We start from the raw sequence: 26,742 nt of genomic DNA, 5'->3' as shown, positions 1-26,742 counted from the left end.
TATTGCTTCAATTTTCACATTGGGTGCAGCTGGTTTTCTACTGGGAATAAAGATAGAACCACTTAAACCCAACTCCTGTACCCCAAAAGTCTTTAACGCTGTTTCAACACTCCCAGGCAATGAGGCATGAACCAAACAGAATTTGGCTTTCATCTACGATTACAAAACCTGCACCTGATAGCGACCGTAAAGATGTGGCTTCAGTTACTACTTTGTGAGCAAAGGAAATATTGGCATTGCTCAAACCTTCCAAGCCAGGAGCCAGTTATCTACTAGCAAGACTACAGTATATGGCCTTCCTATTTGCTGCCAAGTCACACTACGGCAGTAGCAAATCGCTGCAGCGGTGAGAAGCCTTGATGTTCGATCAAGCCGGTCTTCACCCACCTTCTTTGCAGGAGGGACCCCCGTAGGCCGACTGGGAGCAGTCACAGACGTAGCCGCTGCTCTTCTCGATGCAACGCCCTCGGTTGTTGCAGAGGCTGCTGGAGCCGCTGCAGTAGCCCGGGCAACCGGAGCTCACGCCGGGGGTCATCCTGGCTCTCTCCTCCAAGTTGAAGTTCACACCGTTGATAGTGAGAGTCCTAATGCAGCCCAGGAAGCCTCTCTGTCTGGAGGCGGTTCCCCCTGCAAGAAGGTCATTAGTCATCTCTAAATCCTGATAACTGCACTGCACAGCATCTATATCTACTTTATAATCACAATACCCTTCTAGGCTGATAGGGATTCATGGAAAGAGCCTTATTTAAATCAAATAAGCATCTAGCGACGCTTGACACACTGGAATGTGTGAGGCTGCATTTAAAAGTATGTAAATATAGATAATACCTGGAGGCAAGATGTCTGGGTTTGCCATCATTTTGGGAACATTCGGCTTAAAATGCCAAAAGGTTTAAAATGCAGCCGCTTTTGTCATGATTCTGTTTAAGCTGGGAGAGAACCCCCACAGAACAGTCTACATCACGGAGGACTTAACCTGAACTATACATACAAACACTCTAGTGAGAAAGGCAAGGCAGCGTCTTTACCACCTCAGGCAGCTGAAGAAATTCAAGATCTCGGTGAGGGTCCTCAAGTCCTTCTACCTAGCTATGGTGTTCAGTTTAGTACTTATCATGCATAACCTCCGGCTGCGTTGCAAAGACATTTCACTGCATATATGTATGATCGTATGTATGTGACAAATAAACATCTTGAAATCTTGAAATCTTGAAAACTTGAAACTCCAAACTCTAAACTTCTAACTGGTTACTCATGGTATTGGAAGTAGTGAAGTGTGTGTTGAGTTCATGGTGATATTTGTTGTATTGGTAATTTTTTTGATTGGAATAAACAGGAGACAATTACAAAGGTAAACTCATCAACTGTCTCATCAAATGGTAAATGGTACATTTTTAGACCACGGATACAAATGCTGTTGGGAGATCAGTGGCTCATTAAGTACCAAGTACTGCCATGTTTTAGAGAGAGAGAGAGAGAGAGAGAGAGAGAGAGAGAGAGAGAGAGAGAGAGAGAGAGAGACAGAGAGAGAGAGAAAGAGAGAGAGGGATAGAGAGAGAGAGAGAGGGATAGAGAGAGAGAGAGAGAGAGAGAGAGGGATAGAGAGAGAGCGAGAGAGAGAGAGAGAGAGCGAGAGAGAGAGAGAGAGAGGGTGTTGAATGATTGAATCTTCGACTAGCAAACTGAAAATAATGACTGAGGATTAAATTAATGTGGAAAAAACGTCCAGGCATTTGGCATAATCCATATTGAAAGTGACGGATTTACACTTTGCATTTCACCAAAATAGATAATTGTGACATAATTAATTGATTCTTGTGAGAATTATTTTTACAGCTCAAAGCTGAATCGACTCTTCTGACTCTCTTTATACAAACAAATAGTGGGAAAATTGAATCTTTCACTCGTCAAGAGCCGAATCTCCAAGAGTCGAATGTTTCATCACCCGTTGCTATGTGGTGATTGTCTTGAGCATCCAGCACTTACCTCAATGACAACGCAGCAACAGAGTAGTGGTTACAGCCTTTCATATCGCTTTAAATTGGCAGTAATTTGATTATTGTATGAGATAATTCCTCAACACAAAAAAGTTAATAAACGAGTAGGGACAGGTATATTGCTGAAGCCTCTTGAAGCCATGCTTTCGAAATTACACATCTGAAGGCAAAGTTATTTCACAGTATTGCCACATTAAACTGGGTTGGATGGCGGGGTTAGATCCACCTAGAGCTAAACCAGGGCTGTGCGGCAGTAAATTAATTACTGTCCCGGGGGTTAGTTAATTAAATCTCCTGCATCTGGTGGGGGTGGGGGTGGGGGTTCGGTGGCGGCTTTTGAGTTGAGGAGGGGGAGGAGGAAGAGGAGGAGGAGGAGAAGGAAGGGGCTAAAGGGCCGGACCTTACCCACGAACAGCTGGCTGTTGAGCCGCAGGCGGACGTGTCCGTCGGACGGCGCCTCCTGGAGGCGCAGGGGCAGCTGGTCCACCTGCAGCGAGGCCTCCTTCACGCTGCGCTCTGCCCTCACGTAGTGCCACTGCCTGTCATTCAGGGGCACGTGGGACTTGACGCTCAGGACCACCGGCCCGTTGCCCACCTCAAAGGAGAACGTCACCACGGAGGGAGCTGGGGAGGGAAGGGTGCGGGCGGAGGTTCCAGACGGACGGAGACAGAGAGAGAGGGAGGGAGAGGGTGACAGTCGGGTCAGATTAAACGTGCTCAAGTGTCGTCTTTTTTTCCCCTGTTTCTTTTTTATGTTGGAGTCTACGCCACCCTCCCCACCACCCACCCTGCTCCAGCCCCGCCATCCATACCCCATCCCCTCCGCAAGCCATGCAATGCGATACAATGATGCCCGCTCAGCTTTGACGACCTGAATGGATTTATGAGAGGCTCTGGCGACAGCTCGTCAATATTTCACAATGTCCCTCAGCGATGGAAAGCCACAATAATACATTACGGCCCCAAATATCCAGAGCAAGAAAAAAAACCCTTTCAACATTCTTGATTGATATGTATCCAATACACCGTATTCATTAAGCATATTATGTTTAAATCATATGAGAAAATGCTAAATATAGACTGATATTGTTTGATCTCGGCGAAAAGCATGTAGTGCTTGTAGTGTTTCTTTCCAAAGTCCATGGATGTCGAAAATGTATGTAATACTAGTAGTATGTAATATTTACAGTACATTGCCGCATCCCACCTGGCTGAGCTTATAAATGAACTGATTGGCTATAGTATAGCGATGAACTCTTATTTCGCTGGAATCACGAGGCTGCGTTTTAATTTGCATATTGCAGTAACACAATAATTCATCGGGATGTTACAGGGGGTGGTATTGATCGGTGCGACTGGCTTCGACCAGGTGCTCTAGAGATTCAGTGGGAATCCAGACTCGATTACATGGTTCCATGGTCGGTGGAGAAATTATCCTCCGCTCTGCAACGGCCTCACGAGACAGTTTGATAATATGCTGTTGGCTTCGTCATCAGGATTACATAATGTTGTGATCGACTGACAGCTCCAGCTTCTCCCGGAATTTAATTGTCGACTATGGCGTAAGAAAAAAATGGGCCTCCAAATATTGCTGACAGCTTTCACATAGGTGGTATCTGCAAGTGCCATCGAATGTCCATAGCCACTTCTGTAATCGTGTTAATTCCTATCTCCTGGAATTTCCTAGAGCTTCCACTCACAGCTAAGCTCAACCCGGATGAAGTCTTTGAGGCCCAGGTTCTCCAGGAAAACCCCCGAGGGGGCGCCGGTCTTGAAGTAGAAGGAGATGTCGGAGCCCAGCTCAGCCTGAAGGGTGGGGAAGTGCAGGTAGGAGGATTCCTGGTAGAAGGAGGCAGCGTTCCATATAGACTCTGAAAAATACATGAAATATAATTTTTTTTAACTTCCTGCACTTTGCAAAGAAGACGGTGGCTCGAGTTCCACATCATCTGTGAAAACGAAAGAAATGAATAATGAACGTTTGGTTCATCCGACAAGGCGGCAGGTGTCTTGCCCTGGAGCAAAAGCCTTTAGAGGCAGAAGTAGGAAGAGAGCAAGTCAGACAGATTCACGAAGGATTGGACGACAAAAGCGAGTTTATTTCTACACGCAGCCAGCAAAGGTAGCTGACACTAGGGGATATGACAACAAGGGGAAACCTAATATTTGCATTTTTTAATGGAAGGGAACGTCATCAAAGCCCGCAATTACCTAAAGGGCGAAGACGACAGTCAAAGGAGCCAGGAGAGAACCGGTGGACTGGTCACCTCTAAGAGCCACCACTGGGGGAAAAATTGGACGATGGCAAAGCATGGGAACATGACTCAGATCGCCTCAAAACACAAAAGTGATCACCTACTGTCTCCATAACAACGCAGCGGGCCGATGCGGTAGATGGCTTCGGAGCCCGTCCGGTTGGTGTCGCCGATCACGATCTGGCTCACTGGCAGGTGATCTTTGTAGGAGAGGACTCCCGAGTCGTTAGCCCTGTGATGGGGGAAAAAAGGAACTAAGTGCGAGGGCACAGATTTGAAGGAATTCATCCTTTCACAACAAGCGGAACAGAGAGCAAACACAAGGGGGGGGCAATGCATCACATTACCAACAAGCGCCCCTGGAAATATGCAAATGCAGATGGAGCTCTCCCCAACGCAGAGTGCCATGGCAGACTTGCTGAGGAGGGGATTAGCAGTACAGTTTGCAAAGAGATCTGGAAAAGCTCATCAGAATGCATTGGATTTTTTATTTTTGTTTTGCAACCAAGCTGTGACTAACTGTTTAAATCATTATCTGGTGATTAGTTTGATCTAGATTTTCTGTATACACTCTGTCTACACAACAGATCTATTCACTTTGCCACCAAAATGTTCACGTTTCCAAGGTACCTTGTGCATCTGCTATGCGGTTGCTCGATAAATAGGCGTCCGAGTAAATACATTGGTCTCCACAAAATGACGATAAAATTTCATACAATTAAATTTGTCTGAAGCGCAAATTACCATTGTACGGGCTTGATTTCCCACTGTTGAGAAAAAACAGCTTTAAAGTGCTTTTAATGGATCTGGAGTAGTGGTGAGACGGCAACATGTCACACTTTGGCCCCTCGTGAGCGTTCATTCTTGAAATGCTTCAATTTCCGCTATTCCAGTGTTTGTGGGTAATGACAGCTGGCAGGAATAGTGCATGATTTTGTATTTACTTTTGTGTTGGTGTTTGTGCTGTGTGTACCATGTGTCTGTGCCGGCGTCACAGTTGCAGAAGTAGTTGATGTCCAGGCAGCTCTCCTCCAGACCGCATGAGCACTGCTGGACTCCGGGCAGGAAGCCTCCCCAGTAGGTCCTCCTCTCCCCTCCCTGGTCCACCCACCAGGACAGCGGGGTGCCATCTGCCCCCAAATACAAGATGGTTGCTTATAGATCTGCAAGGGTCTTGACTGAAGCTATATCTTCAGAAATGTCAGAAAGTAACATCTCGGAAATACTATTTATAGTCTTTGCGTACTTGAGGTTAACTGGTTGTTCTGTGTCCAATCACTGCCAGCATGCTGTGATTTTAGATCCTCGTGCTCAAAGGCAATCCCTTCTTATTCCCGCTACCTGCAATGTTATCAGCACGCTTTCCCAGACTTGGCTAGGTTGCCACGAGGCTCATTTCTGCAGAGCGAGCAGGGTGAGCTGCGGGGGTAAAGGGGGCATCTAGTGACGCCGTGTCCGTCAGTGTCAATGAGGCTCATTACCCTCCTTGCACGGCGCTCTGGCTTGCCGCCACCCGTCACGCAACATGACCCCTGCGTTAGTGATAGCTGGCACAGTCTAATGAGGAGCAGGTTCTTGAGCTATCTTTTGCCGCAGCACAAAAAAAACAACAACAAAAAAAAAACCATAACAAGTGTCATGCGATGCAATGCCGCTTTGAAGCTTCTCTGTGCTGGTTGTAGAGAAGGTTCAAAGCAGGGGTTCTCAACCTTTTTTGGCCAATGGCCCTAAATCAAGGTCCCTTTTCTCCCTTTAATATTATTTTGAAACCAGCACCACTAAATTTCACATTTGGGCCGATGGGCAACACATCGAGGCTAAATGGCATTACTGATCAAATTCAGATTCACTCAGATACTCAACATTGTATAGGAGGAAACTGCATAATGTGAATTTGACTACTTTTATTTAATCATTGTGTATGGGTGGATCTCCAAATGGATTACATAGAAATAATGATTTATTTCAAACCTCATTTTATAAAAACTACAACAATCAAATATCACTATATCACTCTTAGAAATGTCCCACGGCGCCATGTGTATATGTGGACTCGCGACCCCAAGGTTGAGAATGCCTGTGTGAATGTGTTTTGAGATTTGCAATCGGGTCTACTCGCCAAGCGGAGACCTAAAGCTGAGAAGTTAATCAATTGTGTGTTGCGGATGTTAATTCTCGCTCCCAAGGAGCCAGAGAACCTGTCTCTATCCAGAAGCTTCTCTATCTGCTCCGTCTCCCCGGCTAATCCCTATACGAAGACGGAGCGACTGGCAAATTCAACTTCTAATGAGATTCATTTGCGACCCGTGCACATCTTGCACGCACTTCATGTCCAATTTCTCTCATCTGTTTCATCACTTTTTATAAGTTTAAGTAGGTGAGTGGCAAGAAAGAGAGAGAGAGACAGAGAGAGAGAGAGAGAGAGAGAGAGCCGCTAAAGGCTCGGGAAGAGCGAGAGATTTCACGTCGCCAGCAGTTAATGTTGAGTCTCACGTGTTCCCGCCGCATCCCTAATTCTTGAACGCCACTGGGCTTCTTGGGGAACAGCTGTTTTTCTTGTATATTATATGAGCGTGATTAGCACAGGGCTAATTGAAATGTGCGCAAGAATTACTTCTGAGACGTAGTGAAGAGAGTTATGGAGCGGGGAAGATCGCTCGTGTTTGGCGGCGCACGTTTGGCAGAGCGACGAGCCGAGTCGACCTTTTTGGTCACAGGGGGATGGGCGACGCCCGAGCGACAAAGAGAGGACCGCCGAGCAATTCGAGGGGTCCATATCTGATCGTGTTCTGAGTTGTTTTTTTCCTTTTTACTCCTTTATCTCCCTTTGATCTGGTGTGATAATGAACTTGTTTGTTTGCGAGCGTGTGGCACCGAGGGAGCGGTGGAAACTCGGCGCTTCATGAATGTTTCATGACTTGTAAGGAGCAAACGCGGTGTGCCCGGAACGCCGCCGCCGCCTCCCAGAGCGATTTTAAGATGAATGCCGAACGGAGAGAGAGATTGGGAGAGATCGCCTCGCAAGTTATCGCAAGAAACAACAACAGAAGAAATAATAAGAGTGAACAACAACTGCGGAGATAACCAGCTTGGTTCTCTGCGTCTCTCGGCCAAAAAGACGACAGAGAGAAACGCGCGACTTGGCTGTCGAAAGGGTACGGTCATGGTCGATACTGTGCCTTTAACCTGGAGTTTCCCAACCTTTTTTCCGCCACAGCGCACCACTCTGTTAACCACTAAAAACGTCACACACGTAGAACTGCACTCATTATTATGGCCTGCTAATAGTAAGTGGTTCAAAACTGGCAAACAAATTGTTCATGGTGCACAAATCTTTTAAAATTGGGAGTCGGGTGTTACTCTGGCAAAAAAAGTGAATGTTCGACTCACAAACTGAAAATAATTACTGAGGACTACTTGAAAGTCCAAGGCAACGCCATACATTGCACCAACTGAATCAAACTAAGACTAACTATAAAAATTGAACGACTCCTTTAATGAGTGACTCGTCAAGTACCGAATCTCAAAAAATGAGTCAAACCTTTCATCACTACCAATAACTAAATACTCAAGCTTGTTCTGATAAACAACAAACATCTATTCTGGCAGGAACTAGTTTGAAGCTAGTTCTGATTTAACCGGCTGTTATGGCCGCAACAAGACGAGGATCCGGTTTCACTTGTCTGTGAAAATTTTCATTTCCCTGTGACAGGGAACTGTACTTACCTCACAGGGATTCTACTCTGTGAGGTAAGTACTGGAGGTAAGTTATGGTAAAGTTTCATTTCTGAGGATTTAGATGTATATTTAATACAACACAGACAATTAATTCTATTATACAATTATAGAACCCAGAATCGCGATTGTGGCGCCGCCACTTGCGGCACGCTGCGCGAGCACCGTGTGTCGGTTACGCACATTTGAGTATTTTTCGAGCTTATAGAGCTTGTGCGTAATCACCGGGTGTGATGACATTTCACTGCATATATGTACGACCGTATGTGTATGTATGTGACAAATAATCTCTTAAACTTGAACTTGAACTTGAACTTGAACTGACAACAACACAAAAGCACAAAAGGAATTTCAGACATTGTGGTTGTAAAACACCGCCTGAAAAACAGCCCTTTCACCTTTGGTATTGAAGAGGCGGGACTTCCTGCAGCTGTAGAGCACTTCCTGTTGGCACTGCTCGGCTCCCGTCACTACGGCGCGCAGCTGCTCGGGCGAGGCGCTGTAGTTGAACCTCATGACGTAGGGACGGAGGAGGGACGAGCCCCGGACCCGCACTGGAGAACTGCTGTTGTGGTTCACCAGTGTCCACACCTTCTCCTCTACACACACACACACACACACACACACACACACACACACACACACACACACATAAATACATATATAAACACAAATACATTTTTTCATGCACACATACATAAAAACACACACACAAACACAAATCAACACAAACACACACATGTAAACATGCACACAAACACACGCAGACACACACACATGAACATACAGTACAGACACAAACACACCTATGCGAATATACATGAACACATGAACTCACGCAAACACACAAAACACACACACACACAGATACACACAAACAAATAGGAAAATAGGAACAAACACGCAAACACACAAATACAACGATTCACACAAACACACACACACACACACACACACAGAACGCTCACAAGCACATAAACACAGACCCAAACATACACACACAAAAACACACAAAAAAACACATACATAACACACGTGCACAATAGTTGTGTATGCTGAAGTCGCCGACCACTGAAACTGTCCCCATGTCACACTACCATCGCAACGCTATGACGTCACAGCACAGACCGGCGAGGCGGGACACTCCCGCCCGGGAGCGGAACAGTGACGAAGCAGCAACGGCCGGGATCGACTCGCGACCGATTTCCCCCCCGGATGAACGTAGCCACTCGGGTAATTGGTTTAGTATTCAGTCATTAGTCGCTAAGTCACTTTCCCCATAGATAGTCATCGTTTTCCGGAATATCGATGACCCGACAAAAAAAACCCCATAAACAATGAAAATGGAATTTTGTCACAATTTAACTTCAAACTGTGAGAGCCCCAGTGTTTCATCCAAATGCTGCAGTTAATATCCAATTACAGAAAGAAATAAAAATGTAAAAGTCTGTTAAGTCCTGGAGAAGCCTGACAAATCAAATTTCAATTCCACCCCCCCACAAAAAAAAAGAAACATTCTCCGACTATACTCTTTGAGTCATACAAATTCTAACGAGAAAAGACAGGGGATTACGTAAAGCCTCAAATTTCCAGGAACTCATTTCCACTGACGGGTGTTTTGGTTTGATTAGGATTGAGATCCCCTGCCCTTGAGGGGAGGTGACGGTTCAGGCCCCTAATTGGGGTGAGGACTCTGGGCTCTTGCGTAATTTTGTGGTATTTACCAAAAATAATCCCCCCACTGCAATTTGTGATTATTCACACGCTTCATTATTTACATCTCTAATCGATTACCTGAAGGGGACCTATTCAGCAAAACTCAGTTTTTTAGTGCTTGTGCACATACATGTGGTTCTCTGATGGACCTACTAACACACAAGCTGTGAAATAAGACAACCCGGTCAGTTTTTTGGGAGCTGCCTGTTTCAGAAAACATGTCCTGAAACGAGCTGTTCAGCTTTGCTGCCCTGATCGACGTCACCGAGGGCTTCATTCTAATTAGAACCGCCCTCCATCTGAGTAACTCAACAAACAAATTATTTTAAAAGAAAGAGGAATTCAAACCAACTGGCCATGAAGAAACCGCAGATGAGGGAAATGGAAGTATTTAAAAAATAATTCTGTCTTGTGTTTCTTTCTAAGAAAAAAAAAAAAAGTATGTATGGGGTTAATAGAATGTAGGCTGCGGAATGGGAGTGTGTTTTTATTGTTGATTTATTTATTAATGTTATTTATTTATTTATTTGTTTATTTTGTGTTGTGTGTGTGTGATAATCCCTGCATCCGGGAGTCCGAAAGTCGAAGATTCAGCAACTGGATTTTTTATTTCTCACCACAAATTTGTTCCAAAACAGATTTTGGTGGACAGATAAGGTGAAATCAGTGAAAGGTACCGAATAAATACAATGGAACCTCGAAGCCATGCTCAAACACCATTGGCTCACAGAACCCGGAACTTGTACTCAAACCCCATTGGCTCACAGGCCTCGGGGCCTCGGGAGGGTGGCTCCTCCCACAAAGAAAACATCAACATAGAGACTAGCCTTATATATAAATAAATTCTATAAACCCTCTACAGTTGCAAGTATAGAGGCATGTTAGAATGGCTCTACTACATAATCTGTTGTTTTTTTCAGCAAAAAAAACCTCAGAAACATGTTTTGGGGACCTCAGACACTCTATTGACTTGTGTAAAAAGCAACATAATAGGTCCCCTTTAATGGAGGTTATAGAAGCAGATTTTTTAAGTATAGACCTATAAAAAAACAACAAAACAATAAAATAAACCTATGGTATTTTTATATATATACTGTATATCACACTATATAAACCTATATATGGTTTATATAGTGTGATATACAGTATATATAAAAAATACCATATATATACTATATATATATATATGTAGATATATATACTGTATGTATGTATGTATGTATGTATTTTTGGCAAATTTCTATTTTGGCCATTTTTAGGTCCTTTTTGAGGTTGTGTTTTTATTTTATTGGTAATTGTTATGTTTATTGTCTAGGTCATATTTGGGCTTGCTGTATATACAGTATGTTTTTCTAATTTATATGTTTGTATATATATATATATATATATATATATATATATAAACTGTATGTATGTATTTTTGGCAAATTTCTATTTTGGCCATTTTTAGGCCCTTTTTGAGGTTGTGTTTTTATTTTATTGGTAATTGTTATGTTTATTGTCTAGGTCATATTTGGGCTTGCTGTATAAACAGTATGTTTTTCTAATTTATATGTTTGTATATATATATATATATATATATATATATATATAAACTGTATGTATGTATTTTTGGCAAATTTCTATTTTGGCCATTTTTAGGTCCTTTTTGAGGTTGTGTTTTTATTTTATTGGTAATTGTTATGTTTATTGTCTAGGTCATATTTGGGCTTGCTGTATATACAGTATGTTTTTCTAGTTTATATGTACGTATATATATATATATATATATATATATATATATTGCTTATTGCTTAGGGTCATTATTATCAAGTCAAATTCTTAGGTTTATTGCATATTGCCATTTTGCTTTTCCTATTTATTTTATTATTTTTACTTTTTTATTATTCTATCTATCTATCTATCTATCTATCTATCTATCTATCTATCTATCTATCTATCTATCTATCTATCTATCTATCTATCTATCTTTCTATCTATCTCTCTATCTATCTATCTATCTATCTATCTATCTATCTATCTATCTATCTCTCTATCTATCTATCTATCTATCTATCTATCTTTCTAGCTATCTATCTTTCTATCTATCTATCTTTCTATCTATCTATCTATCTATCTATCTATCTATCTATCTATCTATCTATCTATCTATCTATCTATCTATCTCTCTTCTTTCCCTCTAATCAAAGTGACAGCTCGCACTCCCCCTCCTCCTCCAAACTCGGGTTTATTCATTTCATACATATATATTTTTCCATGAACGTCCACGTTTTCCCCAAAACATGTGCACACGCTCCATCCATCCTCTCCCTCAACGATCCTAATCAAAACCCTGAGTCCTATTTTTGGCATCGAAGGGCGTTAATGATTTCCTACCAGCCTGACAGTTGTGTGGTGCCGGTCAATGCCAGTGATCTTTAAGTCAGTGTTTCCTAACCTTTTTGGATTTGCAAATTTTCACAGCACACCTGGCGAGCTGTCACGGCACGGTTCCCTTCCTCCCTGAGTTCATCGGGGAGGGGGGGGGGGGGGGTCCCTCAGGGAGCACGAAAAGGTGACTTGCAGCAAACTCACCCGTCATGTTGCAGTAAACCTGCGTCGCCACCAGGGGGCCGCTCCCATCCGGATCAATGGAGTAGTAGCCTGAGGAGCTGCCTGTCAGCTTGTAGGCCTCGCAGGACGGCTCGTAGATGGCTGAAGTATATTGGGAAGGAAGAAAAAAATAAAAATAACCAAAGGAGGGTGTTCAGGGTGTGTTAGAAGCAGGTGTTGGTCGTGTGTGTGTGCCTGTCATGAGTCCGCCTGTGTGTATGTGTGTGTGTGTGTGTGTGTGTCTGTGTGTGTGTGTGTGTGTGTGTGTGTGTGTGTGTGTGTGTGTCTGAGTTTGTGCGTGTGTGTGTGGCGTGTCCACCCGTGAGTGGACAGGACTTGGTTCTGCCGTACGAGGTTGTAGCGCCTCCAAGCAGCGGAAAAGGCCCCACAGTGGTATAGACACCACACAACCAAAGGAAAGCCGAGAGCACCCTGCCCTGCAGCCAGGGAAGACCCCCAGCCCCCAGAGAAGGCGGGACCCCCTGGAGCGACAGCCATGCACGGCCCCGAGGAGCATAAACCAGTCCCAGAGAGCGTGAGGAGACCCTTCACCCCTGAAGCGGACACATACGACCCAACCCCACGTGCAGGCACAGACCACAGGCCGGGAGCCAGATCCCAAGCCAACAGACCGGCACTCCGCCTGAACCTCCTGAGCCACCGACACTCTGCGCAAAGGCCATACCGCAACCGGCCACAAGCCCCAAGCGCTAACCCACATAGTCGAGTGCACTTGCTGCTGTACACCCCGACAAACCATATCGGTATATGTGGGCCCTCCACCAGCCGCCACAGCCGCCTCCCGCACCCACACCACACACCAACCCACCAGCGCACCCCACCACCCAGGGTGGGGATGCGAGTCCTCCAAGCATGTCTGACCCGAATATAAATAAATTCTATAATAAAATACAATAATGTGGCGAACATTTAAAACAGTCCTTTTAAATGAACACGAAACTTCTCAATTTGTCTGTTAAAACAAAAAATATATTTATATATATATATACATATACATATATATATAAATTTATAAATTAAAATATCACTTTAATTAATCCAAAATAAATTATATGTAAAAAACAAAAGTGTGCCGTACATTTGAAACAGATTAAAAAAACAACAACATTCTATTAGCGCTGAATCCACTGTTAATTAACTGAAGAAAAACGACTAGCACTAGGAAACTATCAATGTCAGCGATTGAGGCTTAAAAAGTCAGTATATCTAAATATAAAACTGAATTTCACTTTGAGTAAACCCCAAAAAAACTAGCAACAAAATGACACATCAGCACGTGAAGCGAAGTTAAACTTGCAAATGAATAGCCGGGAAATGGAAAAAAGCTTGCATCCAAACAACCGCGTGCACAGCAATAAAAAGTAGATGAGGAGCGAAGTAGGGGCTCAAGAGACAGCGAGAGCCAGAGAGAGAGGGAGAGAGGCGCACTTTTCTTTCTTTCTCTTTTTTTTTCTGATACGCCGCTTCCGACATGCAAGGACAACCGCATCGGGCTGCATTTAAACAGGAAATCAGTATTCCGGGGCGAAGGGGGGCAGGGGAGTTTCACATAGGGATTCCAGCCGAAACCAAGAGTGCGTATCAAAAAATGATAGATGGATGGATGGATGTAGGGGTGGGGGTGATGTCAAGAGTTGACACCTTGACAGTGGAGACATTGCCTGTAACCCCCCTAAGCCCCAACCCTTCTATACATATCTCTGAATTAACATACAGTATGAAGTGTCATAAATAAAGGAAGCGGCAGGAGAAAGGCCAAATCAAAACCGAAAGAAAGATTTAAATTAAGTGGAATTAGCAGGCAAAGGATTAAAAGGCGGTACTGCGATGAGACGGGGCTTATTGGCCCCGGCCCCCAGATCTTCTCGAGGTGGAAAGATTACGACTCGGTGAGTCAACGGCAGGGAGAGGGGTGACAGTGGCCAGATACAAGAGCGTCATGGCTCAGTGGATGCAGAATGGAAAAGAATGGGGGGAGGGAGGGAAGAAGGAGGGGGGAGTCACAATGGTTTTTTTTTTTGTTGTTTTTTTCTCAAGGTGAGCCGAGAAAAATGGAGGTCTTAGAGGAAGGGGGTGGGGAGGTAGTGCGGAGAGACTCACAGTTGTGGCAGGTGGCTCCAGAATACCCCGTCCCCGAGCAGTCACAGTGAAAGGTGGACCAGGACTGGGAGCACTGGCCGCTGTGCTCGCACAGGTTGGGAAGACACCTGGAGAAAAAACAAAACGAAAGAAGTGCCCCATATTTCAGTGTTTCCGTCTGACAGGATATTGTGAAGACGCCTCCCGACCTTACATGCCCTGCAGTCGTTGAGAAGAATTTATTTGATCAATCAATAGATTAGTCGATTCAAGTGTCAAAATAGCAAAAGGCAAGTTTCCAAAGCCCTAGGGCTTTTTCAAGGCTTATTGACTTTGTTTAGGTGTCTTTTGCGTCCGTGCTGGTCTAATCCCTTAATTAATTAAGATAATCTTGATTCCGGCTCACAACATATGGTCGATAATACATTCATTTATATGCTAGGAGACCATATCTGCGAGCTCGGGTCTCGTGGTCGCGATTGCAGCCGCTGTGCCATCGTGTTGTAGTTTAGCGTATGTTTACGGGATTTCAACACAAGCATTTCACGGAAATTCCGAACCACACTCCCCTGATTAATAGTCCCTTCCTCAAGCCTCCTTGAATTTCACATAATTGCCGGCCTTTCAGGCATGCATCTATTATTTCATACACTTTCATCTCTCACCCATTAATTGCAGTAGAGTGGTCTGGCCGCAGTGAGGATAGGGTTGCAGCCGACGGTTTAATTACCATCAAAGCTATTTCTATTGTTATGTTGGTGGGTGCCCTCACAGGTCATGAAATTACAGTAGCCCGGAGTGAGGGAAGTGCTCGCCCGCCATAAATTGAGTCATGAAGTTTGATTGGACACCAAAAAAAATAGATTAACTCTCATAAAGGTTAATCTTCCTGCCCTCTGAACAAAGCTCGGCGGCGGCCGTCATGCCGGAGAAATACGACGAGGCGAGGGGACGTGGAATGTTCATCGCAGAAGCTAAACAAAGAACAAAAAAAACTACCTTCATTTTAAAATCCTCGCCCTTGTAGCGAGCCGTTCCAGAATTTCCTCTCCTCCCACGAGCGGCGGATTAATATGGAGGATACGGCACATTGGTGGACGGTTTCTCCTTAGTAAAACACGCGTGCAACCAGTTAGCGGTGATTCAACATCAGCCAATTATGGCACAGACAGATGCATACCCAAGTCAGAGGGGGAACGCCATCTCATTCAATTATTCTCCTGTTATAGTACATCATCCCCGCCTCCCCACACGCCGACCGGTCATCCGTTTTGTTCGGCATATATCCTCCGACGGCATCTGAGTCAAGCTGCACTGACTCATCCGGGCGACAACAGAAGGCAGGTAGGTTGAGACACGACATGAGACGGATTTCCCCCTCTGGGCAAACATGGAAACAGCCGGCTAAGCTGTTTCCGTGTATACCCTGTAAACGCTTCAGTGGCAACTTGTGACGTGATATTCATCCGGCTAGAGCGGAAACTCTAATGGCATTCGCGGGGAACAACGGGGGCGCTGGGTAATGAGGGGCAGGACATACGGGATGGGGAGCAGCTTGTTAGTGCCGGTCTGCCGGCCCTAGGAAGGTGTTTTCAAACTCCCTCACGGTTTTAATTGGACGATACCGTCAGGAGGTCCACCCCCCTGTCGGGCCAGATGTCAGGCATCCGGGCGGTGAATGCTCTTGGTGGGAAACAAATTACTGGCACAGGTGACTCAGTGTTAACATAAAAGGCTTTGACGCTTTTCTTTAGTTATTGTGAGAGTAAACACGACTGGGAACTGCGACTGCAACTCACCTGTCTCTGATGTTGCAGGTGTCGAACTGGAGCTCGTTGTAGTTCCCCAAGATTCCTTGGTGGACGCGAATGAGGTCCACGGGCTGGTTGTTGATGAATATGAGCCGCATGCACCCTTGGAAGGCCAGCGTAGGGTTCTCGCAGCCCTGGGAAGGACAACCTGGTGGAACAAATGACAAAGCATCAGACAATTCATGCCACATACTGGACCGGGCTAATAGGCATCGCTAGCAATGAGCCACTTTACGTTCAAATCCTTGGAAGAAGCACTGACCGCCAAAGTAGAAGTTGCCCCTTGATTCCAGTTGCTCCCAAGGGTCGATGGTGGAGGCCGCTTCACTGTCCAGAGTCAAGGCGATCTGTAGATTCCTTGTGTGCAGAACCACAGAATGCCAGAGACCGTCATTGACTCTGGTACCTAAAGAGAAAGAAATCTGTGTTTAATGGACAAAGACGACATCAACAGAGTTTGCAAATGGCGGCAGCAACCATCCAAAAGTGTGAACTTCTGGATGGTTTCCCAGCTTTGAATTTAAAATTTCACACAGAGGCTAGTGTGCCGCAGCTCCACTGCTGCGTTTTCCAATTCCAAAACAACTGGAAAACCGGGCGATCGATTCAATTAGAAGCCCTGACGCAGCAGTATGTAAATACGCAGCTGTAATATGCACAGTCAGTCATTTTTCAGAGACAAACACAAGTCGGCCATTGCCACCGTTCTCCACCGGCTGTACCCGAGAAAGGGGTTTGTCGTGTATCGTGAACCCCAAAGTTGTGAGGACATACTTTTTCTGTGTCGTAAAAAGAGGGGACTGCCACGTATGTTGTGTCAGGACGTCCCCCTGGTGAGAACGTACTGTCCGAGGGAGTCTATCTGAATGCATTGAAGCCTGACTCACGTCCCCAGAAGACCTTAAGTGCCATGGGCCGCGCTCTCTGCGTGATTGCCTGTTTCATGGTACAAACGCCCAGTTGCCGCCGGGGACGGTCCGTGAGCGGCAACAGTAGGACACGTCTTCTCTTCTTTCCACCCCCCTGGCCCGCATCTATCTCAGGACGTGCCGGGCTGTCTCGCCGCCAGCGAGGCTCAAAATGACAAACTAGCAGCAACTACCGCACAGATAAGGCTACGGCTGTCCAACTGTATCGCGTTGAGGCTCTTCCCATCCCCTTAATGGGACAAAGAGAATCTCTTTTTATGTCTTATTTAACTGACGTGTGCAAGATAAAGCGTTCTGCTCTGAACACCACGGCAGGAAATGTGTTTTTATTTTGCGCCTTTTTTTTCTTCAGCCTTCCTAGTTATTTCCCCTGTGGTACCCTTAATGTTGAAGTCAATAGCTCGCCGGCCCCTGAGTCGACCCCTTGGATATATCCCCTGCTCTGTGGCATTACTCCCCTACTGCGTTATAGAGATGGCTCCCTTGATGTGGCTGAGTCTTATTACATCACATTGCTTGGTCCAATTTGGCTTTGGAAAGCTATCGCAACCAAAGAGACAGTTGCAATTTTCCTACGTTGTCATGCTAGCTAATGTGGCTCTTGCTGTAATGTTAACTGGAAATCTTTTATTTAATGGCGAGGATTTACCCATCCGCCTGTTTGGAAATGACCAGGACCCATGCACTACTGCTGCATTGAAGTCTTTTCTCTTGTAAATTGTAGTGAAGATAACTTTGATTTGAGAGGAGACATTTCACCGCGATCTGAGAGAGATGAATCTGACTAAGGTGTTGACCTCGATCACTGTATTTAATGAGCTCATTGATGTTGTGCCAGAAAAATCCAAGACTCCATTTCAATAAGAAAATAACGATTGTGATCCTTCATGGTCTTGACTGATGACCCCAAGTCTGAAAATTGGTATAATAGTTCCCTTTTTTATGGAATAATTATTTTTTGATGCAATTTTCTACTTTTCTTAGCTTATTCTTGTCCTGTTTCTAATTGATTTCATTATTTTAATTATTGTATTATTCATCTTTGTATATGCATTATGTTTGTTTGCTTTGCATTTATTGTGACTATTTGATGGCCTTCTAATGTAAAGCACTTTGAGTTACATATTGTGTATGAAAGGTATAACACAAATAAAGGTTATTATAATGATAGTAATAATTATTATTGTTACAATAATAATAATAATAATAATAATAATAATAATAATAATAATAATAATAATAATAATAATAATTAAAAAAATAATAATTATTATTATTATTATTGTTATTATCGGCAAATGCAACTTTGAAATCTAAACTGACTGAACACGTGCAATGACTGCACCATGTAATGTCCTTGCAGAAAGTCTAAGCCCATTTCATTTTGTGCTTAGAATTTATGACGCGAAAAGCCGTCGGTCGTAAATCCCGGCCTCGCAAATGAACCGGAAATGACGCGTGAGGGTGCTTGCTTGTGGGTGCTTGCTTGTGAGTCTGGGTTTTCATCCAGGTGTAATCCACTCCTATCCGTTTTCCGATGACACGCGGCGGGGGCCGGACGGAGGCAGATACAGATCGATACCCTTTCCACATTAGCGCTCTTAGGCACTTAGCAAAAACACTTCATCAGGTGCACACCCCCTGCTGCTCTTTAAATTATATTCTGTCGTTTTATTTATTTATTTGGGATGGGGTTTTTTTTCCATCCCTTTCTAAATTGGTTGGGGGAAGAAAGAAAATCAATACCAAATTCGAGGCGGCTTCCGGATTCTCGGGGTAACATCCTTTCTTTGAGAGAGGGGAGGGGGGGAGATGTGGGGGGCGTGTTCGTAAAAATGTAATGTTCGGGCAACATTTTTTCCCAAAACAACTCCAAAGGAGTGTATTGGAAGTCCTATATATATTACTGAAGTAGAACAGGGTAGCGATAATGATGTGACTTGGGATGGAGGCCCATGGCGGAGTGTGTGTGTGTGTGTGTGTGTGTGTGTGTGTGTGTGTGTGTGTGTGTGTGTGTGTATTCGGTGATGCAGAGGTGCACTGCTGATATGCTGTATATATATATATATATATATATATATATATATATATATACACACACACACCGAACAAATAGACATAGACTGGTCTGCCAGCAAAATTGTCAGTTGTAGGTCTTTTTGTCACCCCTCACGCCTACAGTCTGCCCTCGTTCCTACTGAGGCTGCTGTTCCTGCACTTACCTCTAAGACCCCTGACCTGTGGGCCCATCCCCACTGTTTACCATGACCTGTGTGCTGCTTTCAATAAACAAAACGCTTTTTCTCTTTCTCCTTCATCGTCTCTATGACTGCGCCATCGATCTCCTCCCTGGAGCCTCCTTGCCGTCCAGCCACCTGTTTAACCTGTCCCCTCCGTAGAGGGAGGCTGTCGAAAGATCCGAGATTCGTTTGCTGCTGCGATCATCTGTCCGTCCTCATCCACAGTCAGCGCAGATTTCTTCTTCGTTGCAAATAAAGATCGCTCCCTCCGGCATTGTATTGACTATCAAGGCCATAATGCCGTCATCGTAAAGAATAAGTATCGCTGCCATCTGCATGTTTCTGCAAGTCGGTGCCGGGGTTCATTTATTGTTAGGGGTGGGCCCCATATGACCGCTCTACATCATCGAGTCATGATTTAGCTCCGCCCAGAAAACCTGGACCACAAAAATGGTGAGAAACAGTTTAACATCGTTCACAGTCTTTTCACATGTTTTCAGCAATTATTTTCCACATGTATAATGTGTTGAGAAACAAATCACTGAATTCACTTTACAAGGGACTTTAACATCATCAGCCACGATAATGCTAGGATCACACCGCTGGCGACGGGGCTGCAGCGTGAAGCCGAACAGCTTTCATCTCATCGCTGTACGGTCACAGCACTGGCTACGGGGCCTCTGGCGTATGTGGGCGTGTCGGTTCAAAATCGACTGGCTGTTGTGGGTGCCCCAAAAATTTCAAACCTCTCTCCTTTTCGATATTTAATATACATTACATAGATAGATGGTGCCATGTCTACTTAATTTTTTTATTAAAATGGTCGTTTGTTTACTTGGCAAAATAAATAACCTCTTGAAAACAATTACATAAATAATCTTGCCATCAGATCCTTAAAATAAAGAATTGTCCTTGTTGAAGAAACATAAAATGACGTGTTTCTTAATTTATCTATAGTTTAAGTGACGTTTCATTTAAAATAATAGGAACAATGCAGTGGTCCGAGCGTCAATTTTCCAAGAAGCATCACTGAGAGTGTCTTTTCCCTCCTATTGGTCGATTGGGTGAGCAGGAGTGCAACGGAACAGAAACATTCCTCAGAACACACCAGTTGTTGTTGGTCATCAAACATGCTCCAACACCTTCAACTTTGCCGGATTCCTCCGTCCTGTCCATGCAAAATACAGAAAATGTTTCACGGCTGGTTGAACGGCAGAGCCGTGTCTCAGTCAAAATGTATTGTCAAATAATTGATAACAATGCAAGCAACATCACCAGTAATGAGATTCTTAGTCTCAGAGCCAACTCAACTTTACATAATATGAGAAATAAGGCCATAGTAGTGGTTCAATTAGAAACACATCTAAAAACAGTATTTAAAAATGTAAATGCAAATAAGTGGTGTAGATTTATATTGATATAAATGTATTTACCAAAAGAAAGATAAAGTACAATACAGAGAATTATATTAGTGATCTTCTTAAATAGTCGTGGGTCACCACAATACAGTGTCTGAATGTAAGATAGACATATTGTTGGAGGACAAACACTGCAATGGACTACTAAGAGGTAAGACAAAACAGGTATGCAATGCAATACCTGATACAATAAAGTGACTAGTTGTAGATTATGTAAACATTAGTGTGTGGGGGGGTAAGGGACCAATCACTGTTGTATGTGCGTATGGTGTGTGTGCAAGTGTCAGCACCAGTAGCCTGATGGCTTGCGGGTAAAAACTGTCTCTGAACTGCTGGTTCGGGTTAGGATGCTCCTGTACCGCCTGCCAGATGGCAGGAGCGTGAAAAGTCTGTGGCTGAGATGTCTGGGGTCAGAGATGATCCACTGTGCCTTCCTGTTGCTGGCTGGCTGTAGAGGTCCTGGATGGCTGGTAGCTCGGTCCTGGTGATGCGTTGTGCTGATCTGACCACCCACTGCAGAGCATTTCGGTCGAGGGCGGTGCAGCTGCTGCACCGGGCGTGATGCTGCCAGTCAGGATACTCTTGATGGTACACCTGTAGAAGTTGGTGAGTATCCTGGAGTCCATACCAAACCTCCTCAGAGGAAGAAGGGCCTCTGTTTTGCTGCCTTCATGACCACGCAGATGCTCGCTGATGTTAATGCCCAGGAATCTGAAGCAGCTGACACTCTCCACTGCTGCGGATGGGGGTGTGCACCCCTACCTAGAGCCTCCTGTAGTCCAGAATCACCTCCTGAAACAAAGGATGTTGCAGTCTCACATGTCCCGTTGGAAGCCGACCTGAGCTCTGATGTCACCCAGCTTGTCATCCATGGATTTAACTTTTTCAAGCAGGATACTGGGGTGGACGGTGTGCACCGAACCGCGGTCCGTTTCGGCACCCCAGCACTTTTCCCTCCGTGTTTCTTCTTCTTGCTTCTCTGCGGAGGCTCGTATCCGTTGTGAGGATCCGTGTCCCAGGGGATCTCTTTCAGCCAAGTGGGGCTATCATGCGTAACTTAGGAAAGGGTAAGTAGTTCTAGTTGCAATATTCAGAAGTGTGCTGACGTTTTATGTTATTAGTGCAGATGACAGGGAGGTGAAATGACACATAAAAACGACATGAAATAAAATAAACTACGAGTAACAGAAAAAAAGTACAGTCTAACTGGAGCACGACGCCGTCTGGACTAGTCTCAGTCAGCAGGCATATATATATATATATATATACTGTAAATATATATATATATATATATATATATAAATAAATATATACTGTATATATATATCCATATATATATATACAATGATCAACCATACCATTTAAACCACCACTAATATTGTGTAGCACCCCCTCGTGCCACCAAAACAGCTCTGACCCATCACGGGATGGACTCCACAAGACCTCTGAAGGTGTCCTGTGGTATCTGGCACCAAGATGTTAGCAGCAGATCCTTCAAGTCCTGTAAGTTGTGAGGTGGGGCCCCCATGGATCAGGCTTGTTGTTACAGCACATCTCACAGATGCTCGATTGGATCAGACCCTAACCCCGACCATCCACATGATGTAGAAGAAAATGTGATTCATCAGACCAGGCCACCTTCTTCCACTGCTCCATGGTCCAGTTCTGACACTCACATGCCCAGTGTAGGAGCTTTCAGCGGTGGACAGGGGTCAGCACAATTTGGCCCTTGTCAAAGTCGCTCCTTATTCTTGCCCATTTTTCCTGCTTCTAACACATCAACTTCAAGAACTGACTGTTCACTTGTGGCCTAATATATCCCACCTCTTGACAGGTGCCATTGGAACGAGATGGACAATGTTATTCCCTTCACCTGTCAGTGGTTTTAATGTTGTGGCTGATTGGTAGATATATACACAGGTATATGTATATATATATATAAAATTAAACACTGTCATTGGCTCCCCTCTTCACAGGCTTTCCTTCCCTTTCCTTTCCTTCTCAGTTTTTTCCCCAATCCACCAATCCAGGCAAACATTTAATAATGAAAAGTTGTTTTTCAAAATGAGCAAATCAAAAATCAAAACTAAATCAACCAACCAAGTTAAATTTGGTTTTGTCAGCTCAACAAAGAGTAGGGGAAGCACAGAGACGAACAAATGACGGAATAACTAATACAACTAAATAAAAACTCATTGATTTTCTTCCCCTTCAAACCACGGACAATGACTGCCCTAAGTGACTGTTGCCAGCCCTTCCAATTTTTCTGGGGCAAATTTCTTAGTCCCAAGGGCCATATTCCTCCATATTTCTCAGATTTTACGACTAATTTCCAAATTAATTATTCGTTTTGTAATTACAGCCTTAGGCAAGTTAACCTAAGCTATAACCCCGCTTTGAGCAAGAGAAGAAAAACACCTTCGCCTTCAGTTGGCCACGCCCTCATTTCACACCCGAGAAAATTGTACGGATTGGAAAGACCAATGTATTTCTAAAACCTTTTGAAAATGTTGACTTCAAATCTATATTTACCGCCGGCTGATTATCTGCGTGAGGCTCATGCATAAGAAGTCGCCACATGAAGGAATCAAAGTGTCAAGGTTGTCAAGTAGGGAGGCGGTGAAGACCGGGTATTCTTCCTTTTTCTGTCAGTCCATTATTGTTAAAAGAAAATATTTAATTTGGCATATAGCCATCAAAAACATGATTTACTGAATTTTGATGGAGTGCGGCTTTTATGTTGAAGGGGTTTCTGGCTGTGATTGTCCTCTGTGTCTGCCTTTCCCTCCGTTCGCCGCCATCTGCCTCTTGCATTTACAGATGATTACATGTTATGTGTTGAAGAACCCATACCAGACGTTTCTCTTTATGAGGGGGCCGCCCGCTGAGGATGACGTGATCCTTCGAGTGATTCCCAGGGGGATTAATATTTCTCTGTCGGCTTATTGGGGCCAAAACTGGACAAATACGACAAGGCTAAAATTGCTAACATGGTCTCCGTTTGATAGCGGATTGCGGTTGCAGCCGCCGCTGTCCTTCTTCCCATTCCAGCCAACACAGAAAAACAAACGGAAGGGTGGATATTGTAGAGTTTGTATTGTAGACTCAGTCAGGGTCACCTAGCGTAGCTTTAAGCATCTATGTGTGTGTATGTGTGTGTGTGTGTGTGTGTGTGTGTGTGTGTGTGTGTGTGTGTGTGTGTGCGTGTGTCTGTGTTGCACCTCACCGGCGGAGACCTCGGACTTCTGCCGGACCGAGGTGTGGAGGGTGAGGCGCAGCTGGCCGCCGCTGATCTGCAGCTCCAGCCTCTGGGGCTCCGGGGCCAGTCGGACGGAGAGCAGCAGGCCGTCCGCGTTCCACGTCCGGAACTGGAAACGCACCGAGAAGCCCCCGATGGCGGCGGCGGACGTGGACACAGCAGCCGGAGCCGGGAGCGACAGGAAGCTGCTGCTGGAGCTCAGGAAGGTGGAGGCCACCAGCTGGGGCTCGGAGCAGGAGAAGGTCACGTTGCCCTGGAGATGGAGGAGGAACCCGAGGGTGCTGGCTTACTTACGCATGTGCTCAATCACTCGCCCACACGGTGTTATGATCGGAGAAATTAAACCGGGATACAGCTGCCGATGGCGAACTGTATTTGCTTCTGTTTTCATCAGATAGGGTAGAAGAGCTGTTCTGATTTGATTGCCTCTTTAGAGGAAGAGTGACATATGGACAAGTCCACAAAATCGCCAGCTAATCTCAGAGGGTACGGCCGATAAAAATGAATAAATAAGTGACTAAATTAAACTCTAATTTTGACTGGCGCAGGGGTCGTGTTTGGTACATGTGTCCGTGGACCAGTCATGTCAATTGGGGTCAGAATCCTATCAATCTGAGGGCCCACCAGGCAGCAAGGAGCAATCATAGCTATTTTTTTGCCCCCTTCAATGTGATTCCTACCGACCGCCGGGGGTTAGAATCCCACATTGAAATTCCATTATGGATTCCATCATGGCCGTCAGTGAGCAAAATTGGCCTCTCTCCTCTTGCCTCTTTTTTTTTTTTTTCTTTCTCTTGTAAGTAAAGTCTTTTAACATAGCAATCAGAGTTCTGGAGGGTGGAAGGGTGTCTGAGGATGAAACGTGCCTCTTTGACCCGCTCTGATGTGTTAGTGGGGGCTAGAAGGAAGAAGCCACATAAATGAAAGCTCCTTCCCATTTGCAGAATACATAGATTTAGACCTAATGACACAGTAGTTAGGATCAGATGGAAAGAAAGCAAAAATAGTTTTCCCAGGGATTTCACCCCTCCTTGCAAAGTAGGCAATTCCTGCCCCCACCCATCCCCCAATCCCTTTAAATAGAAATGTGATTAAGTGTTGAGCTGCTCTAGGTTTGGGAAAATGGGAAATCTTGCGGCGGACAATTAAAACTCACTCGTTGTTCAAAGTATTAATGGATAATTGACTACCCTCCTGTGAGCCATTAAGACTCCTCATTGCTTTCAAATTACGGGGCCGGGCCGGGCCTGACCGATACGAGGTCCTCACCACAGTGTAGATCTGCGGCTTGCGCCTCTTGGCCAGGTCGATGATGTTGATGCCGTTGTAGTAGAGGTTCTCGATGCAGCCGTGGAAGTTCTTCCGGAGGAAGGTGCCGGGTTTGCCGGGCAGGGGGATTCCGCCGAAACTCAGCTGGGAGGAAAGGGCAGGGGAAGGAAAATTTAACATTTGGACCCATTGACAATAAAGACATAAGCCATTAAAGGCATCTACACTGTGTGTAGATGAATACACAAAGTGTCAAGGACTATATTTACCAAACCACTTTGCAAACTGCAAACCAATGCAAAGAAATACATATACCTTTATTTAATACCATGCCTATTACACCTTCCTTCAATTGAACAAACATGGTAGAACTTGCTTTCCAAGATTGAAATTGTTCTTATTTTAAGCCACCATTTGAGATGTGTGTTCTTGTAAACTTCTTGGGCCATAATCAACCATGGTGTAATTTCAGCTCTGAAACTAATTATAAATATCATGGCAAAAAGTTGCCAAACAAATGCACAGATGTACTTTTGCTCCGTCCCAAACATGCGTCTGCGTCTGTGTGACTTGATGAACCCGACCGAGCCAGATCTCGCGGCGCAGAATTGCTATAATGAGGAAGAGAGAGCTTGCTGACTTGGGCCTTTGTTACTCTCTTCTAAATTCCCTAAAGTCGTAATATTGTATGAGCATTATTGCGATCCGAGCCCGCATCAGACATAATGAACCACATCTAAGAATTGTTATTAGCCTGCAAAGCCGTTGTAGAGAAGCCAAACTACCCTCGAGCCAGGAAAACGTCCTCACGGACTCTTGAAAAAGCTCTCGACCCGGACGACTGGCGTACAAACAAACCGTTATTGCTTATTCTGATACTTTTGCAGACATGAACAGTGAAATTCTATGGCCTGTCTCCATTCGTAGAGTCCCCGTACCTCGTAGTCCACCTCCAGCGAGTCTCCGTCCCCCTTGGTGCGGAAGTGCTGCGTGTGGGCATCCACCGTCAGGTTGACCTGCTTGTTGAAGCGCTCGATGAGGACAGAGTGCCAGTGCTGGTCGTCCAGGAGGCTTCCCAGAGTGACCGCCACGCGGTTGCTGCTGAGCCTCAGCCTGGTGTCGTCTGGAAGCCATGGGGGAGGGTAAAAGAAAACACTGAGATGTGAGGGAGACTTCTACCGGGCCCCAGATGCTACTACGGACCTTTAAATGTTTGAGGTCCGCTTTATCAATGGAGCTCAGGTGCAGGGGTAATTGGAAAAGCTGTACAGGTGCATGCACACACACACGCACACACACACACACACACACACAAACACACAAATGTGCATGCACATGCACGCAAACACTCACATAGACATTTTGAAGAGTAAGGGGATAGACAGATAGATAGATAGATAGATAGATAGATAGATAGATAG

The 26,742-nt window shown here is 44.8% G+C and overlaps 1 protein-coding gene across 1 annotated transcript in view; it reads right to left on the bottom strand.

The window, feature by feature from the left end:
• LOC307244375 (contactin-associated protein-like 5) overlaps nucleotides 1–26,742 on the bottom strand; it is a gene marked incomplete at both ends in the record, with an annotated part of 122,216 nt that overhangs the window by 9,867 nt on the left and 85,607 nt on the right. Inside the window, 13 exons of the mRNA XM_080019524.1 lie at nucleotides 388–627; nucleotides 2,403–2,621; nucleotides 3,698–3,868; nucleotides 4,357–4,484; nucleotides 5,226–5,382; nucleotides 8,386–8,586; nucleotides 12,278–12,397; nucleotides 14,417–14,523; nucleotides 16,195–16,354; nucleotides 16,469–16,612; nucleotides 24,020–24,305; nucleotides 25,322–25,465; nucleotides 26,260–26,444. Of these exons, the coding sequence (XP_079875650.1) occupies nucleotides 388–627; nucleotides 2,403–2,621; nucleotides 3,698–3,868; nucleotides 4,357–4,484; nucleotides 5,226–5,382; nucleotides 8,386–8,586; nucleotides 12,278–12,397; nucleotides 14,417–14,523; nucleotides 16,195–16,354; nucleotides 16,469–16,612; nucleotides 24,020–24,305; nucleotides 25,322–25,465; nucleotides 26,260–26,444 (2,262 nt within the window). The remainder of the gene's footprint in view (nucleotides 1–387; nucleotides 628–2,402; nucleotides 2,622–3,697; nucleotides 3,869–4,356; nucleotides 4,485–5,225; nucleotides 5,383–8,385; nucleotides 8,587–12,277; nucleotides 12,398–14,416; nucleotides 14,524–16,194; nucleotides 16,355–16,468; nucleotides 16,613–24,019; nucleotides 24,306–25,321; nucleotides 25,466–26,259; nucleotides 26,445–26,742) is intronic.

This window comes from Zeus faber (assembly GCF_960531495.2).
Source record: "Zeus faber genome assembly, chromosome: 18".
Classification (NCBI taxonomy): domain Eukaryota; kingdom Metazoa; phylum Chordata; class Actinopteri; order Zeiformes; family Zeidae; genus Zeus; species Zeus faber.
Note: the sequence above shows the minus strand (reverse complement) of the source record. Positions and strands in the feature narration are given on the sequence as shown.